Raw genomic sequence first — 20,277 nt, 5'->3', positions numbered from 1 at the left:
ATTATGTTCTTCATGTTCCTCTAAATTCTTTTTCTGCTTTATTTATATAACTTTCTTCTGAATTCTTATTTTGTAATTGTGAAACTCCTTAATTTTCCTTATTCATTTTCTGTCATTTACTGTTACAATTTTTTCCCTTTAAATATTATCGCCATAATTTGCCTTTTCAGTTACAATGCAAAATGTCAGACAATAGACATACCTTGTTTCATTTGTGGTATAAGAATATAATTTGGTTGCGTTCTGTGTCCCCACCCATCTGATGCCGTAGCTATGAGCGTCCCTCCCCATGTGTTGTTAATTCCTTCCTCCGATGACATGTGTAGTTTTATACTCCCCAAGTGTCACGGATCATTTTCCCCAAGTTACAGACCAATCGGAGCAACTTTAAATTCAACCTGACCTTTGATCTCAGATGACCTTTGCGGTTTCATACTCCCCAAGTGCCAGGGATTGTTTTCCCATAGTTACAATCCCATCGAAGCAACTTTAAATTTGACCTGACCTTTGACCTGGGCAAAGTTTAACATTTGAGTGAACACCCCACTACCCATTCTGCCCTCCCACCCATGAACAAGCGAAATTGCACTCCTAACAGTTCTCGACGCCTCTTGCCTGGAACACTTATACAGTTGATGCCCCCCAAGAAATATTATGTGAGATCCAGTACTGTTAGCTATCTTCTGTGGTTAAGATTCTGCTTTAATAATACTTGGGTACTATTTCACAATTATTTACTTTACACCTTCTTGGAAAAAAATCAGTTGTGGCTTGTCTACTGTAGATGTAGGCCACTGTGCCTAATGATAGCTGTTCTATCAAATTTTACACAAAGATGTTCAAAGCCAAATCAAGCTAATTTTAACATGTGACCTCCTTTGACCTTTGACCTTGGGTTGACTCTTCAGTTGTGATACAATATATTTAAAGCTTGGGCCAGTGGTTCTTCTGACCAAGTTTAGTGGTCATAGCATGCAATTTAAAGGAGTAGCATTTTTAAGACTGTCTCTAAATTACCCCTAATATCCGCTATATGACCTTTGACCCCTATCTGTGTACAACTTATATCAAGTTTGGGTCAGCGGTTCTTATGGCCACGTTTGGTCGCAATTGGGTCAAGCGTCTTGCACTAGTAGCATTGTAAAGATTTTCACATAATGACCTCTAATAACCCCTACATGACCTTTCACCCCTAACTGTGTACAACTTAGAAGGATCTTGGGACAGTGCTTCTTGTGGCCAACTTTGGTCGAGATTGATGCAAGCGTCTGGCGCTAGTAGCATTTTAAAAGATGGTTTGACGAAAGAATCAGAAGAAGCAGAAGATTCCAGTGCTTGACAATATATCAGTGTGGCATTACATGCCACCTGATATAATTGCTTAATTGCTTAATTGCTGTGCGCCTTAACAATCAGATCTAGAGAGATTGCAATGTACCTCAATGGAATGGAAAACGGTTGGAAGCTTTTGTAAACAATGGTAAACAAACACAACTTGGTCTTTGAGCCTTTGTGAGTTAAGGCTTACTGGCTCTCAAACCTCGACATGTTTCATGTAGAGTACCGAACAGCTAATGCATCGATATACGATATTGATAAGGCATACCACTACATTGAGTGGACGAGCTGAATGGTCATGGTAGCATGGCACTTACACTTACCAGTCAAAATTAATAGGTTAATTTTCACGGGAAAATTTTCTGGACATGTGACACCCATGGGCGCAGACATATTAGCATTATGGAATATGACCCCGAGCACAGCGGGTGGTCTACCAATGTATTTGAATAGGAAGAATTCCTCCTTGATGCATAATAAGGGAGCGGAGGGTGCTAAGAATCTCTGGAAGAAAAATAAGAGTTGCCAGCAGAAATTAAACATCTGCACCTACAACACAAGAACTTTAGTAGGAGAAGACAAACTTATTGATCTTGAGAACGAACTCAAACATATCAATTGGGACATAGTTGGATTAAGTGAAATTAAGAGAAGAGGCGAAGAACTAGTGGAACTACGAAGTGGGTCAATGTTCTATTATAAAGGCAGGGATAATGACAGCAACAGTGGAGTGGGCTTCTTGGTGAACAAGAACATCAAGGACAAAATCATCAGCTACAGGAATTCAGGGGATAGAATAGCTCAGATTATCATCCAACTTTCAGAAAGATACAGACTTCAGATAATTCAGGTGTATGCACCAACAACCAACCATGATGAGGAAGAAGTGATTGAGTTGTATGAGGAAGTATACAAATTCATTGAAGAGGAAAAGACACACTTTAAAATCGTTATGGGAGACTTTAACGCTCAAGTTGGGAAAAAAGAAGATGAAAAAGAAACATCAGTTGGAAACATTGGATACAAGAAGAGAAATTAACGAGGGGATCTTTTAGTGGACTTCGCAGAGGCAAATAAACTAAAAATCGGAAATACTTTCTTCAAAAAGAAAGAAAGCCGCAAGTGGACCTGGAAAAGCCCAAATGGTCTTCACAAGAATGAAATCGACTATATTCTGTGTGACAGACAACAAACTTTGCTAGATATCTCAGTACTCAACAAATTTTCGACAGGAAGTGATCACAGATTGGTTAGATGTAATAATAGCAACCTTCAATATCCGTAAAGAAAGGAGGAAACTCATTACCAAGAAAAAGGTAATTGATTTAAACAAGTTACAGGAGAAGAAATACATCTTTGAAGTGGAACTGAAAAACAGATTTGAAGGATTGGAAGTAGAAGAAAGTGTTGAAAACATGTACGAAGACATTAGTGATGCAGTAGCTACAAAGGTACATGAGGTGGCTGGCTCCAAAATAAAAGGGAATACAGACAATCTTAGTCAAGAAACCAAACATCTACTAAGCAGAAGGAGGGACATGGCAGCACAAGAAAAACACAATACACCAGAATATAGAGAACTATGCAAATCAGCAAGAAAGAAGATGAAAACCGACATTCGCAATTTTAATACAGAGCATGTCAGAAGAGAAATAGAAAATAACAGGAGTGTAAAAAAGGCCAAAAGAAGCTTAGTCATAGGGAAAAATCAAATCATTCAAATGAAGGAAGAAGATGGTACCATCATCAATGACAGAGATAGAACAATCAAAAGAGCAGAAGAATTTTACCAAGACTTATATGACAGTAAAACCCCAGTACCTGATGTAAATCTGGTCCCAGAACATAAAGAGGAAGATATCCTTGATGTGAGAGCAGATGAGGTGGAATCAGCTTTGAAGTCAATGAATAATGGAAAATCTCCAGGGCCAGATGATATCGTGGCAGAAATGCTTAAGTGTGGAGGAGACACAGTCATCCAAGCATTGGCAAAACTCTTTACGAAATGTCTAAGAACCAACACCATACCATCAAGTTGGAAGAGTGCTAATGTTATTATTCTGCACAAAAAAGGCGACACTAAAGATCTTAAAAACTACCGGCCAATTAGCCTTCTCTCGCACACATAAACTCTTTACCAAAGTGATCACAAACAGATTGACCACTCAACTGGACGAAAATCAACCTGCAGAACAAGCTGGATTCAGGAGCAATTTCTCCACAATTGACCACTTACAGGCAGTGAATCAACTTGTTGAAAAAACTAGGAAATACCAGCTGCCCTTATGCCTTGCTTTTGTGGATTATGAAAAAGCTTTTGATTCGGTGGAAACAAATGCAGTCATCCAAGCACTCAAAAACCAAGGCATAAACAAAATCTACATAAAGACCATACAGGAAATATATACCAATGCCACAGCCACACTAACACTTCATAAGGACAGTGAACCAATTTTCATCAGAAGGGGAGTTCGTCAGAGAGATACCATGTCACCCAAGTTGTTTGTGGCAACCCTAGAAGAAATCTTCAAAAGATTGAACTGGGTTGATAAAGGCATCGATGTAAATGGAAAGAAATTAAACCATCGAAGGTTTGCACTTTGCAGATGACATTGTAATCATATCTGGAGATGCAGCCGAGTTGGAAGAAATGAGCAATGAGAGTAGGAAAGTGGGGCTAAAAATGAACATGTCAAAAACAAAGGTCATGTTCAACATGTATGCAGATAATAAGGACAGTCAGCCAGCAGGTCGTGCAGCGAGCGTCTAGTTTCTAACTTCCACGACCCGTGCACACAACGTGACCTCGGTAGCTCAATGCAGTTGCGTGGTCGAACCCCAAAATTGGAGTTCAAATTTCTCCTTAAAATATCATAAAATAATTTGCTTTTCTGCAAAATATTATATCTATATACTATATATTAGTGTTTGATGATAAAATAATGGGTTAAAACATATTTTGGAAGGTCAAACTTACCTCGGAAAAAAATCATATGATTCGCCTCAAATTTCGGTCAAGAAATGTGGTTATTTTTCACATAATATCGGATCATGATCCAGAAAAAACACAATATTTCCAAAGTTTGATCTGTTTTCCACGTAATACAAGTATTCAATTTACATGAACTATTTCCGCCCGGATAATAACACGAAAAATATCTCAACTGTCGACATCAAAATTATTTGCGTCCATGACAGAATTTAACACGAGGAGAATTGTTTATCAGGTCACAACATAGGTCAAATTTTGTGTTTACGTCATGCAAATAACCGATTGTGATTGGTCGATTGACATACAAGATCATGAATATTCAAAATTACGATAGGTAAATAAACCGGAAATAAACAATGAAGTAAACAAGCTGTTTTTACCATTTTACGTGCAGCTGAAGTAATTAAAAGGAAATGTTGAAATGTATGCATCAAAAAAATGTAACCAGGTGGCTCCTTTATTTACTTGAAGCATGAAGCTTTGCACTGCAGAACTACGGCGATCGCGATCATTTTATTATGATCGGCCGAGCGCCTGGCCCTGGGTCAAAACAGTAAGGTACCGTTCACAAACACTTGTTGGTTGGGGGGGGATGCAAAAAAATTTCATCACGTAAATTTTTCGGGGCCCCCTTTTCAGATCTCAAAAATTTCAGGCCCTCCCCCATTTTTAAAATGAAAATTATAGGTCAACCCCATACATAAATAAACTCAATTTTCCTGGGAAAATTTATGGTCAAAACTTTTAAGCCCCACCCCCATTTTGTATGAGCACCCCTAGTCCGAATAATCAGACCCAGAACAAAATATTAATTTCTGACATGATCAGTTGTACTGGGTCTGAACTGTTTCCATATGAAATCTTGATGGCAAATTGGACAATAGAAGCACATGGTTCTACGTGACAGCTTTTTAATCCCTATTCAGGTTACGTGAATCACGCTATTGTGGACCATCCTTCTGATACTTGAGTGTTTGGACACGCGGAACGGTTTTTTGTCTACCTCTCTGTTTGTAAACAAACCAGGAGGTCGAAATCGTCCTCCTCGCCGAATACGAAAGTCAGCGTAATAGTACGGCACTAGAGCACCCCCCAGGCCTAAGTGTTTTGTGAACGGTCCCTAAGCTTAAATTGATTGAATGGATGTCACACTGCCAGGCAAGATACCACACTATTTTCTAGAAAGATCTGGGGAAATGGAATATGTTATATGTAGGCCCTATTTCTTGCACTCTTGCATCTTCAGCCCAAACTAACTTGACTTTGTTCTTGTTTAAGCAGGCTTCAATGGTTTTATCAAATATTCTGGGGTAAACCAGGGATGGGTAAATCAATGATGCAACATCACACTATGCATACATAAAAGTTGCGGAATAAAGCAAGATATTATTGGTCCAGCTTCGGTAAACACACTCAGGCTCCCGGGCTCAGGCTAAGCTGCATACGATTACCACACCTGTGGGGTAAATAGCCATATAACGGCTACAAAACACTCCATTTTGAAAATTATTTTTTATTAAAAAGAAAGCATTTCACTTTTTTTAATTTCTGAAACAATTGTTTTATTTCTTTTTAACTTCTAGCGGTACAAACTGAATAATCAAATTACTATGGTATTTACATTTTGGAAGAGATTTATACAAATGCAATGCATTGGCAGATCATAGTCCTTCGAGAATGACCTCAGCTATGGGGGGGGCGAGCATGTTCGGCAAAGCCGAACAACGAGGCCGAAGGCCAAGTCGCCTCGCTATTAATAGATTTTAACCTAAGCCGATAGTCATTCTTGAAGGACTAGCAGATCAATGAATTCAGGAAAAAACATCTGGGGATTACTGGGCTTGATAAAACAATATTTTTCAAAAGCTGATCCTGGATAGGAAAATTGCTAATTTCATGTTCATTGTGGACATTTTCGTACCGGTACCCAATACAAGGGCATACATTTTTTGTACAGCGCTTAGCTGCAACATTTTCAGAACCGACTAATCGTGTTTGTGCAATAACAAGTTTTCGCGTCTGCGTTCTACGCTGTATACCCCATGTGGGAAAGTTCTACGATGAACAGGAATTAACTAATTTTCATATAGATAGTTTATACATGAAGGTGAAGCCGAGTCAAATGAACAATCCAAATCTGATGTAAATTTATGCAGGCAATTGTTCAACTATACAATGCAATAATATTTTCTTGCCGTTTTAAATATAACTGTGAGGCAACCAAAAAAAGGTTGTTTTACGAGTGCATAGACTTTTAAATTAGTGTTGGTCGGTCAGGACAATTTTTTGCAAACATATTTTGAAAATTTCAGTCAAAATCAATAAATTTAGGCAAAAATAAATAAGGCTGATTTTACACAATAATTTAGCACAATTAAAAAAAGAAAATGATTTGTGATTTCAAGCTCAGTACCTGATATTTTACATTCGTTGACGATGAAGTATTTCCATTGTATTCCATAACCATAATTAATAAATCAAGATCATCGTATAAACTAAATATTTATTGTTCGGATTTGTTCCATTCTACGTTCCAAGCCTCTGATTTCTTTCTGCAGTACGGTGCAGGTCCAGGAATAAAATTCACAATTCCAACCACAAGACGACGCACGTCTTTGACGTCATTTCTCATCAAATACCGTCTCGGTCTCAGTCAGAGATTTACTTCCATAATTTACAATTCAACAGTCCCCTTAAAAATAATGACAGTCTACAGTCATGACAGTGTTTTAGAGATATTTAAATATGAATTGTAGTTCCTCATATTCCTCATCAACCACTGAAGTTCCGTCTTTGTCTCTGTCATTTTCCTCTTTGTTGTGCGGTTTTTCGTGCCTCCCGTCACAGATCCTGGAATCGTAAATAATATAAAAAATAGAACAAATAAATTAATAATTAATTAATTATTTAACAAGATAAAATAATTATAAACTTCAAACAATAACGATTTAAATTAAATTTGCAAGCCATATTAATGTAAATTGCAAGCTAGCTCCACACAATATTATAATCATTGATTGATTTCGAGTCCATTTCAAAATCGACCCCAATTGCAAATCGTGTTTTTGCAAACTGAACCAAACCACGATGTAATGAATTTGGTATCACACGAAAGCTTACATCCTTCGCTACGTGACTAATTCACTCGTTTTTTCACATCGAATTCCGCCCGGATAATAACACGGTTTGAAGATTCCAAATTTCAACACCCCAAATTTTCATCGGAACAACTTTTCATCATCAAACAAGAACAAAAACATGTCGAATTTGGTATCATTCTACGGCAAATTTTGTAAACAAAACTACTCACCGTCCATGTTGACTCTGCTTTTGCACTAGGGGTCACAAATCGCCCTCAAAAGTTCAGACATAGTCTTTTGGTCCAGTCGCAAAGCGACTGATTATAGCGAACTCGCTGTTAGAAAATCGGTGACCTCGACTGTGTGTGTGTGACCTGCTGGCTGACTGAGGAAATCAAAATTGGAAATGAAACACTGGAACATGTATCCAAATACCGTATTGGTCCGAGTATAGTCCCACCCGTTTTTTATGTGAAAATTTTTCACAATTGGGGGTGGGATTATACTCAATTTCAAAAAAAAAAAAAAAAAAATTTTTAAAGTATATTTTTTCCGGTTTTGGAGTGTCCCTGGACCTAGACCTAGATGCTAGGATCATTCATGGTTGACCTAAAAAAAAAAAAAAAATTGATAATTTGTATTCATAAACATATTTATTAATGATTTCAAAATGCATTGAATTTTAATGCATTAAGAAATCATTAATAGAGTGGGGGGGTGGGATTATGGGGGGTGGGATTATACTCGAGCGTGGGACTATACTCGGACGAATACGGTACACTTACCTAGGACAAGAGATTTGGCCAGATGGTAATCAACCGCAGGAAATAAGGAGAAAACCCAAGCAGGATGGGCAGCTTTCAGCAGACACAAAGATATACTAACAGACAAACACATGCCAAATTGTCTGAAAAGGAAACTTTTCAATCAATGCATCTTACCTGCCATAACATATGGAAGTGAAACTTGGACATTAAACAAAGATATGGAAAGGAAACTTCAGACTACACAACGAAGTATGGAAAGGATGATGCTGGGGTATACAAGGAGAGACCAAAAAAAAACCAGCTGGATTAGGGAACAAACAAGAGTAAAGGATGTGTTAACAACAGTAAAAAGAATTAAATGGAGGTGGGCTGGACATCTGAGTAGGATAACAGATGAAAGATGGAGTCAGCTCACAACAGAGTGGCAACCGTTATATGGAGTAAGGAAAAGAGGAAGACCTCGAGCTAGATGGAGAGATGAGCTGGTCAGCTACCTGGAAACAACAGCCTGGACAGGAATGGCAGGAGACAGGAGAAATTGGCAGAATTTGGGAGAGGCTTTTACCCAGCAGTGGGATGATATGGGCTGATGATGATGAAGGGAGCGATCGTTATTTACGACAGGGGAATGGGCATTTTAAGGGGGAACCCGAATTTTTTGGGGGTCTTGAGGAGGAACGCGGGCGAAATTTTTCGTTGAACCAGGAGGGGGATTGTTAAATTTTAAATGGAGAAATTCGGGAAAACAATGGGGCACACCGACATCGCCTGGCTAATAATTACTTTGTCAGCAGAGATACTAAAATCAATACCCGGGATGATATGAGACGAAAATCTTTGAATACCGGGGTAGAAAATGATGAATATCTCCCGTAAATGATTTCAGTATAAAGAAACCAGATATGGTTCCTTGCACTTGAATATATATTTTGAACAGATATGATAGTCGTTAGCTTTATGTCTTGAGAAAGAAGCTTGCGTCTTGAGTCAAAAACTGACAATAATTCTGATTTATATGTGCCGAATTATATAGCGCAGTGTATAGGCCATTCGTGGAGGTAGTCTAAAATCATATGACCTATGGCGTACCATGCTCGACTCACACACAGCGAGGTCAGTCACCGGCCTAATCGGGGCTATTGTCAGTAGCCTTAGTCAGATGTCCTTCGGCCCATTATGCGACTCAAAACTATTAAACAGGTCGATACAAAATGGCCATGCGTGGCGGTGGATTCAACCTACCATGGCGATTTCTGCCATGAAGATATCGGGGGCGATGACACTGTGTGGGGGAATCCGAAAATTTTGAGCGGACGCAAGGGGGAACGGAATTTTTTGTCGATATTTTTACAAAACGCCCATTCGCCCTGCCGTAAATAACGATCGGTCCCTAAGTAACTTGTCGCAAGTTAATAATATTATGGTAAGAGTTTCCGTAGATAAATATTTATAAAGTTTATTTTTTTCCGGTTTTGGAGTGTCCCTGGACCTAGACCTAGATGCTAGGATCATTCATGGTTGACCTAAAAAAAAAAAAAATTGATAATTTGTATTCATAAAACATACTTTATTAATGATTTCAAAATGCATTGAATTTGAATGCATTTTGAAATCATTAATAGAGTGGGGGGTGGGATTATGGGGGGTGGGATTATACTCGAGCGTGGGACTATACTCGGACGAATACGGTACACTTACCTAGGACAAGAGATTTGGCCAGATGGTAATCAACCGCAGGAAATAAGGAGAAAACCCAAGCAGGATGGGCAGCTTTCAGCAGACACAAAGATATACTAACAGACAAACACATGCCAAATTGTCTGAAAAGGAAACTTTTCAATCAATGCATCTTACCTGCCATAACATATATGGAAGTGAAACTTGGACATTAAACAAAGATATGGAAAGGAAACTTCAGACTACACAACGAAGTATGGAAAGGATGATGCTGGGGTATACAAGGAGAGACCAAAAAAAACCAGCTGGATTAGGGAACAAACAAGAGTAAAGGATGTGTTAACAACAGTAAAAAGAATTAAATGGAGGTGGGTTGGACATCTGAGTAGGATAACAGATGAAAGATGGAGTCAGCTCACAACAGAGTGGCAACCGTTATATGGAGTAAGGAAAGAGGAAGACCTCGAGCTAGATGGAGAGATGAGCTGGTCAGCTACCTGGAAACAACAGCCTGGACAGGAATGGCAGGAGACAGGAGAAATTGGCAGAATTTGGGAGAGGCTTTTACCCAGCAGTGGGATGATATGGGCTGATGATGATGAAGGGAGCGATCGTTATTTACGACAGGGGGAATGGGCATTTTAAGGGGGGAACCCGAATTTTTTTGGGGGTCTTGAGGGAACGCGAAGCGAAATTTTTCGTTGAACCAGGAGGGGGGATTGTTAAATTTTAAATGGAGAAATTCGGGAAAACAATGGGGCACACCGACATCGCCTGGCTAATAATTACTTTGTCAGCAGAGATACTAAAATCAATACCCGGGATGATATGAGACGAAAATCTTTGAATACCGGGGTAAAAATGATGAATATCTCCCGTAAATGATTTCGTATAAAGAAACCAGATATGGTTCCTTGCACTTGAATATATATTTTGAACAGATATGATAGTCGTTAGCTTTGCGTCTTGAGAAAGAAGCTTGCGTCTTGAGTCAAAAACTGACAATAATTCTGATTTATATGTGCCGAATTATATAGCGCAGTGTATAGGCCATTCGTGGAGGTAGTCTAAAATCATATGACCTATGGCGTACCATGCTCGACTCACACACAGCGAGGTCAGTCACCGCCTAATCGGGGCTATTGTCAGTAGCCTTAGTCAGATGTCCTTCGCCCATTATGCGACTCAAAACTATTAAACAGGTCGATACAAAATGGCCATGCGTGGCGGTGGATTCAACCTACCATGGCGATTTCTGCCATGAAGATATCGGGGCGATGACACTGTGTGGGGAATCCGAAAATTTTGAGCGGACGCAAGGGGGGAACGGGAAATTTTTTTGTCGATATTTTTACAAAACGCCCATTCGCCCCTGCCGTAAATAACGATCGGTCCCTAAGTAACTTGTCGCAAGTTAATAATATTATGGTAAGAGTTTCCGTAGATAAATATTTTTCCGCAGGTAGATATTTTTGAAATTACGTTTTGATGATATTGTGAAGAAGTTAAGATTGCATGATATTCAATAAATTTGCAATACACAAATTTCTATTGAAATTGCGGCCAAGAAAACTATTCCAATTCAAAATTACTAAGACTTAACCGGGGTTAAGCGATAATGCATGAGGTTACACTCACAATGATACGCATTGGTCACGTGTCCAGAAAATTTTCCCGTGAAAATATACCCATTAATGTTGAATGCTTACTGTACCGTACCATGCCGAATTCAAGAGTATCACTTGACTTATCTATCTGGGGGGGCACTCAAATTTAGAAGTGACGGGTGTGCCTACAGACGTCGCGAAGTAGTGGCCCATCAGTACAAAACGTTGTTTAAAAAAAGGGTGATTCATTGGATACAAACAAAATGGGGTCATTGGGTATAAGATTTTGCAAAAAGGGGGTCATTTGAGTACGTATAGATTTCAAAAAGGAGTTATCGGATAGAAAATTTTGAAAAAATGGATCAAAATTCTATTTCTTGTTCCAAATTTTCCAATTTTTCCAATACAAAATTGCTGAATAAAGAGAATTTGAAAGTTTACGCATTATTTTGTGGCATATGATACCATTTTAGAAAAAAGGGGGTGATTGGGTAGCCGCAACTAAAAAAGGGGTCATTGGTTAGCCGCACCTAAAAAAGGGGGGCCATCGGGTATGACTTTTAAAAAAGGGGTCATCTGGTCGACTTCAAAAGAGGGAGCCTATTGACGACAGGCACATATTGTCACTTCTTAAGTTGAGTGCCCCCCCCCCCGTATTCTATATGTCTTTAATTTTGATGCAGCTTGCTTTCACGTTTGGAAAAAGAGGGTCATTTGGGTATAGATTTCAAAAATGGAGTCATTGGGTATAAGATTTTGAATAAAGGGGGTCATTTGGGTATAGATTTCAAAAAAGGAGTCATCGGTTAGAAAAAATGGAGCAAAATTCTATTTCTTGTTCCAAATTTTCCGAATTTCCAATACAAATTTGTTGAATTAAGAGAATTTGAAAGTTTATTATTAATTATTATGAGGGGTGATTGGGTAGCCGCACCTAAAAAAAGGGGGGTCATCGGGTATGACTTTTAAAAAAGGGGTCATCGGGTATAGTCGACTTCAAAAGAGGGAGCTATTGACGACAGGCACATACTGTCACTTCTAAAGTTGAGTGCCCCCCCTGTATTCTAAAAGTCTTTAATTTTGCTGTCAGATTGCTTTCACGTTTGCCATTCAGCATATTTTGATGACTTTCAGGATGCTCTGATTCAGCAAATTACTGACAATTCCTGTAAGGCGTAGAAAAGATCTTTTAAAAACTCTGCATCTCCAGAAAACTTTTTTGTTAACATTGCGAAACTCCTTTATTTTTCATTTTCAATTTGTTGTCATTCACTTACTTTTTCCCTGCAAACGTTTTCGCCATAGTTTTCTTAACAGTGCAAAAAGTCAAACAAAAGACGTACCTTGTTTCTCTATATTTTCAGATTTTGGTGGAGTGCTGTATCTCCCATCTGATGCTGTAGCTGTGAGAATGCCTTGACATGAGTTGTCTATTCCTCTCAAGAGGTGCGGTTGATTGGAGTATGATAGATTGGTCCATGGTGTACTTTCATTCTGATTTTCGATATTGGCAACATCACCTCTACTATACGAATAGGTAATGTTCACCACTTCTGGGTTATCAAAATGTTCAACTTCAATTGCAACAGACAAACCATCTTGTGTCCATACCGGATTCAAGCTTTTGATGGATACTGGGTATGATAAAGTTAAAAGAAGAATCAACGCTATAAACATGATAAACTGCATTTGTGTAAATTGTAAATAAATTTTACTTCCGAGTTTCAAGGAGCATGAAGACATTGCATATACACATTTGAGAGGATACGATTTATTACGCAAAGTTGAGAGCTGGGAATTTCTTACGCATTGATTCTCAAGCCCATAATCAGATTGTCGTAGGCAACAAAGCGTAAGAAATTGTAATCTCTCAAATCACTCTTTTGTGGCCTTTGTGGTTTGCTTTTGAGTAACTAGACGGACGTATGCACCTAGGCGAGAGAAATCGTAACCTCTTAATTCACACTCCTGTGACGTGATTTTGAATAGACGGTCGTAACCACCAAGGCGCGCGTAAGAAAACGCAACATTGCAATTTGGAAGAGTTAAACGGGCGTAAGCACCGTGACGTAATAAATCGCAATCGCTCAATTAAGGGCGTAGACCACCAAATAACTTCTCCATTTAAAAGCACGTAAAAATCACTTTTTAAGCGGCGTTTTCTACATGGCGTGACAATATTTTTCACTTTTTTACGTCATCCCTGTATCAATTAAGGACTGAAATTTCATTTAAGCTTCAATTTTGGGGAACTTTATGGATAAAGTTTTTTATTAAAAAATGTTGAAAAGCGACACCGCTATTTCAACGCCAAAACTAGCATTAAAACTTGTTCCGTTAGCAGTAATTTGGACAGGGCCTACTTTTCTTGTGAAATCGATTTGTCTAATTTCATATCTATTTTAGTCATTAATAGGTAGCATCTTTCCTTTTAAATCAGAACATGCCAACCGCACGAATAACATGGTCCCTAAGGACACCACATTGTCTCAAGTAGCCATACTTTTAACCGGAACTCATCATCATTGCACCTTTCGCGCAGTGATTTGGTGTAATGCGCCCTTAACCGATAAATTTGGTAACAAATCTTATGAAGGAGTGGTGCTGCAACCCAAGCCTAGATTTTTTGGTACTAAGCAGGCTAGCAATGTATAGATATGTCTCTAGTAGTAAATAAGTACATTACATGTACAAACATTCTCCATATAAGTTTGGTTTTTAGTTATAAGATTCTTAATATGGAAGTTTTTCCTATGCTTGTTTTGTTTTGTTTTGTTTTGTTTCTTTGATTTTTTTGCTTTTGGAATCTATATCATTCAGGTTATCTTCATAAGAGCAAATATAATATATATAATTAAATCAAGTGAACAAACTACTTAATTAAGATTAATTCGATAAGTCCAATTTAAGGCAAAATAGTACGATTAATATATAAGTTGATATCAATCATTACTTTCTTCATGCTGGTCTTCATAGTAGAAAATAGCCAAGCAAACAAACGCGATAATATGCGTACAGTTTATACCGTACGTCACTGATACAATGATTTAAAGATACACACAGTATAATGGTATATAACACACGCAAGCGATGTGTTGGTCCAGCACTCGATTAGTGAGCTCAGAATAAAACCGGAGATCTCCGGTTTTATTGTTAAATTTTACTGTAATTAAAGCACTTCAGGCTTAGTCTTTAACAGGACATTTATGTACACCAATGGTCATTACAATGGTGCAAAAAGTAGAACAAGTAGTCTTTAAACAAATTAAGACGGTTTACCTTGTTTCTTAATTTGGATCCATGTTCGTGCTTTGTATCCACAGCATTGTGCTACGCAGCAACCACATCTTATTTTCTCATTTGATGCTGTTGCTGTGAGGTAGCCTTCCCATGTTTTGTCAAATCCTTCCAAGATGTGCGGAAGATTATTGTACGAATTTTTTTTCCATTGTACTCTTTCCCCATCTGCCCGCTCAAACAAATAATCGACTTTCACGTTGCGTTCACCAACAAAATTCTCAACTTTAGGAGTGACATTGAAACCGTTTGGTGTCCATGCAAGGTCTTCTTCTGATAAAGTGATGCCAACTTCCGAATAGAGAACAAAATGAAAATAAGATTCATTATATATATTAAAACAGGAAGGTCAATAAATAGGTTTGAGTACATTTACTAGAACTTAAGACTTTTCCTCCTCCTCCTTCCGATCGTTGTTGTCTTCTTGTAATGTTTTGGAGGAACAGCCCATTAGTCCGAAGGGTAATTAGTTCGAAAAGGGTTAATAAGGGGGGAGGGGGAGGGGGCGCTAAAAGGGTATTTCTGACATATTAAGTTTTCCAAATTAAAACACTATAGAATTCGGGCTTTTATTTGCTTTTTATTTCAAATGGGACATTTGGTTCAGAGGTTTCGAGTAATCAAATGAAACAAAGTTTAATACGCGAATTGAATTGTGTCCTATACGGGGGGTCAGTATGTAATGAAAGTGACCCCATATATGGAGGTTTCTTTCAAACAACACATGTATCCATTATATCACACACTTGATTATGTAACAACATTAGCATAAAATTCATGCTCTACAATCACTGACTGAAAATGAGTCGGTTTTTTTTAAAGGGAAATAAGACGCTGAAATGAGATATTGTTGTATATTTTAGATTTCTCGGGAATTAAAGTATGGAGAGTGCTGCCTTTTGGAATTGTAGTAGAGCACAATTCTCCAGTTCATAAAATCATCTTTGTCGAGCTGGAAAGGTTTTAGTTTATTTATAATGTGTGGATAATGTCATGGTTTTGGTCTCACTTGAAAGCTAAATATTACCACTAACTAATCTGTAAATATGAACAATAAAGCTTCTCAACTAACGAAGCTGTGGTTGATTGAATTGCGAGCAGTTAGAGTGGTGGAGGGAACAGTACGTTTCGCATGTGTAACTTGAATAAATTAACTGCTACAGGGGCCATAAACTTGGTTTTGGTCTTAATAACAGGTAAACATTTGGTTTTACGTACAAAACCACCCGCTTTCATATTAAACACTGTATTAAGTAATGCGGATGGCTTCAAAATCGAAAAGTTACGGTAAATTTTTTATTACGTATCCTATCATAGTCAAAGTATACATTTTCTGAAAGGAAATTTGATGAGAAATCTAAATATGGACTTACTTTTTCTGTATGTGTTAGGGGTAAAATGTTTCAGTTCAAAATATGATGAATAGTAAAAAATTCTAACATATATTGGGACACCCTATTTTCCGAGATTACCAAACAACAGCTGGGATTTTTTTTCTTCCAAAGTCAGTAGGCTCCCCCTCTCCTCTAACCAAATGAATGTTGTTTACTTCCAGTTTATTACTGCAAGTGAGTAATAAGCAATGCATTAAATAACCCATTTTTTATCCGGATTTTTTTTTGTTCCACCCTGTATAATTTCTAGGTCATCTTGTATAATGAGTTGAAATGAATATATTTCAATTTCCTAAGCCTTCAGCTTTTCAAAAATGTATACTTTTGCTTGTTTAGGGTTGATAATTGTGGAGATATTCTACTTTGAAACTTGATTGGTGTAAAAATTCATATTATTTGTGATGTAACCATGGTAACGCTAAGAGTTCAGAACACATGGTTTTTGACAGAAAAAATGTTTTTTAATATTAATATGAATACTTGCTGCCTAATTAGCATATTCGGCGTTTCTTAACTTAAATGGCGTTTTCTACGAAATGGTAATTTTGCGAACGTTAACACCTTCTGCGATCACCTCGGTCATTCTCGGTAATGGTATATCTAATTCTAATTGAGCTCTCACTTGGCAGGATTGTTATACACACTTTAACCAAAACAATTACTGAAGGAAATTTTGATATTTATTTGGTGAAAAGTGCTTCTGTAATATTTTGCTCCTGACCTAGATATGGCAATTCTTAAACACTTGAGAACGTTCCTGCAATCTTATTGCTTCTTACCCGTGTGATATGACACGATATAACACGCGTCAGCACGTGTGCATCGAAGCAATACGCGTACTTGCTATTTGAACCAATCGGAGGCGCACAGCAAAAACGAGACTGGTCGATTTTAAGCCTTAGGTAATTCCTTGTAAAATGTTAATTTGATTTAAATTTGTGATATCTATTATTTGAATTGAAGTGTTTGGCGTAAAACAATGATGTCGCCCGTGTTATGAGATGTACTCCAGCGTCTAAAAACAATACCTTTATTATCTCAATATAAAACAATCAGGAATAAATACAAAAATATGGCTGAGAAAAGTGTCGCAGCAGCTATATACCCCGTAGTGAAAATCCAAGATAGTCACCTTTACCATGGTAACGGTAATATAAAAGCTCATAATCATTGCACAGCCCCTATGTGAGTAAACCTTATTCGCTGTGATACTCGTATAACATTATTAGTGACACTCTTGTGTAACAATGACCTACCAGGTTCGTGTTGTACTGCTCCAAAACGCCTCAGACAGTTGAGACAACACGGTTTGTCGACCAAACAACCTGCAACGTTTTCAGAGCAACAAAACCGCAATACAGCCCACATCGTAACCAACAAGCCGACGATACCCCCTAACATTATAATTATTGCTGAAAGAACGATTGAACGAAAGGAAGAATTATGCATATAAAACTCGGTGATGTAAAAGGTCTCTTTCGGTGAATCGCACGACCATACAATACAAATATTTGCTTATGCATTTTTATGTAAAAATTACTTTACACACGTGAAACAGCGTGAAATTGAGCAAAATACCCTAAAACGGGCTGAAAATCAATAAAATCGTGTAAATTTTGGCCACACCAGACAAATCACAGCCCTGATGAAAAAGAACCAAAAAAAACATTAATTTTCATGAAGTTGGTAATGGGGCTACGCATCCTGCACAAGAACATATAAACACAATGGGGAACGATTGCTGTTCTGTCTTTCTTATTAATTTTCAATTATTTTTGTTACAGCACTTGCTCAATTCTGATAAAATTTGCTAAAAGCAGAAGTTTTATTTTTTAGCAGCTAGCACCTAACTCTATTTGAGGAGAGTTATTTATTGAGCAGAGTTATTTATTGAACTCCTTGTTCTTTCTTGTACCTGTGATGTTGATGCTGACAATTTCTAATTGAGCTCCTTGTTGAGCTCCTAGACAAGTCCAAGAGTATAAAAAGAAAGCTCCATCAAATTCTAGATAAGAAGGCCTGTAAAACCAATGAAGAATCTGCACTTTTTCCAGATTTTTTTTGACACAATTTTGAAAAAACAAAACACCCCATCTTTCAACCATGCAGTTGTCTTGAAAATGCACCCCAAATATGTCACACATCCCTGTCCACTCCACACCTTCACACTCGAAAACTCCCTCCAACTTTAAAAGTTACTTTACACACAATTAAAAATAAAAGCAAAACAAAAGCAAGGAAAACAAAATTACCTTTCGCTAGATCAGAAAGTAATGGTAAATCTTGTGTTGCAGTTGGCATTGTTGTTTCTGTGAATTAATAATAATAATAATAATAATAATAATAATAATAATAATAATAATAATAATAATAATAATAATAATAATAATAACTAATAATAATAATACTAATAATAATAATAATAGTAATAGTAATTTCTGTGGATAACAAATTGCTAATGGCTGATTTTCACTCGCAATGTATAGCAAAACTCGACCGGCGAAATATACACAGTTTTAAGGTGATTCGTCATACCCTGGTTCATATATTCAAGTGGGTGATTTCCATTGGTTTCTATATAAAAACTACAATCCACTTTTTTCGTAATTGACCACTTCGTTGCCGTTTGGTGGCGTTTGGCTATAACTAATTAGGCCGGAGTTATTGGAAAAACTGAAAGCGTGGTCAAAGATGTAAATTACCTACGCCCAATTGTGCAAAGTTAATTTGCCAAGTAACTATACAAGGACTATCTAGCTGAGGCTTGGTACAGTACAAGCACAATAGAAGTATATTGTGTTTAGCATTTTAATCTGCATATTCTTGAAAAATTAGAATTAACTCAAAGGCTGAGTTCACATAGGAGTATACAGTATACGGTATACGGTATACGATATACGCTCATTCGATCAGGCTAAGTTCACATTAGGAGTATACTATGTGAGCTCAGCCTGATCGAATGAGCGTATATCGTATAGCGAATACCGTATACCGTATACAGTATACTCCTATGTGAACCCAATCTTAATAGAGACGTAGAGATTTAAATCAACCGCCGGATGTTACTCATGCATGACCTCTGACAACCGGACGGAACCACCATAATTAAGCCTGGTCGTAAACCCGGACTTATGGAAACTTTTGGGCTTCATATGTTCTGCTTAATTGATGGTCGAAGTGCATTTCACATGATCAAGCGGTCGAGTGTGAATTATTCATAACCGATCGATGGCTAGTCTCACTAACGAGAGGAATTTCTTATAGTTTCACACCTGATTGTAAGCATTTTAAAACGTACACTAATTATTTTGAAACAAATTAATATGCTTATTCTCTACCTTTTAACAATATCATGCAATGGCATGTGTCAACAAATTTTGCTGGCTTATTTTATACCAGAACATTACAGCTATGACAGTAATGAGCATTATGTACCTTGTCCTTCTGAAGTAAGTTGTAAAGAAACGCTTCTATATGCTGCGATTGATTCACTCTGTGGACCGAAATACATTAGAATATTTTAGTAGCATAAATTGTAGCTGAAACAACCCAGCAAACAAATTTGTGAATATTCTCAATCATCCAGGTATATAGATAAACATAATAAAATCAATATTAAATCTGTTCATCTGGACTTACTATTTTTGTGTCAGTTCCTGAAGAACTGACACCTTCTCCTACAGGTTTGACGATCACGTGACAAATCGAATCTGTGACGTCAATATTAATATCGCTACCAATTTAAGGCTGTTCTAGTTAAATTACATACCCATTGGCATTTTGGCTGTTCCATTGAATATTTACATACTCCCTCTGAAATAATGGCCCCAAAATAGCTGTTCCATTTAATTTACATACTCCCTCTGAAAAATAATGGCTGTTCCATCCGCTGAGAAATCAACATTTCCCTCTGCCTGTGCACTAATTAGTCCATGAATTGATCCTGATTTGCATTGTCGTATAGAGTTATTTTTTGTACACAACAGGGATGTTACTATTGTTTAACTAAATGGAGCATACTTTTGCTTTTATCTTTCTTTGTCCTTTATTAATTATAAATTAGGTGATTTAATTAATATAATTCTTTGTTCTCAGCGACCCTGGGGTAAACAGACAAACAAAAAA

At 37.4% G+C, this 20,277-nt stretch overlaps 1 protein-coding gene and 1 long non-coding RNA gene across 2 annotated transcripts in view; both read right to left on the bottom strand.

Annotated features, from left to right (window-relative positions):
• The window catches only part of LOC140137507 (NLR family CARD domain-containing protein 4-like), a 116,356-nt gene that overhangs the window by 11,521 nt on the left and 84,558 nt on the right, over positions 1-20,277 (bottom strand). Inside the window, exons 5-9 of the mRNA XM_072159222.1 lie at positions 19,588-19,645; positions 18,405-18,461; positions 17,409-17,564; positions 14,741-15,049; positions 12,805-13,095 (exon numbers count right to left, since the gene is read on the bottom strand). Coding sequence (XP_072015323.1) covers positions 12,805-13,095; positions 14,741-15,049; positions 17,409-17,564; positions 18,405-18,461; positions 19,588-19,645 — 871 coding nt within the window. The remainder of the gene's footprint in view (positions 1-12,804; positions 13,096-14,740; positions 15,050-17,408; positions 17,565-18,404; positions 18,462-19,587; positions 19,646-20,277) is intronic.
• On the bottom strand, positions 6,722-7,795 carry LOC140137503 (uncharacterized). Its single transcript, XR_011856854.1, has 2 exons — positions 7,641-7,795; positions 6,722-7,180 (listed from the first exon to the last, which is right to left on the bottom strand). It is a non-coding gene; the product is annotated as an uncharacterized lncRNA (long non-coding RNA).

Source organism: Amphiura filiformis, chromosome 17, assembly GCF_039555335.1.
Source record: "Amphiura filiformis chromosome 17, Afil_fr2py, whole genome shotgun sequence".
Taxonomy (NCBI): domain Eukaryota; kingdom Metazoa; phylum Echinodermata; class Ophiuroidea; order Amphilepidida; family Amphiuridae; genus Amphiura; species Amphiura filiformis.
Note: the sequence above shows the minus strand (reverse complement) of the source record. Positions and strands in the feature narration are given on the sequence as shown.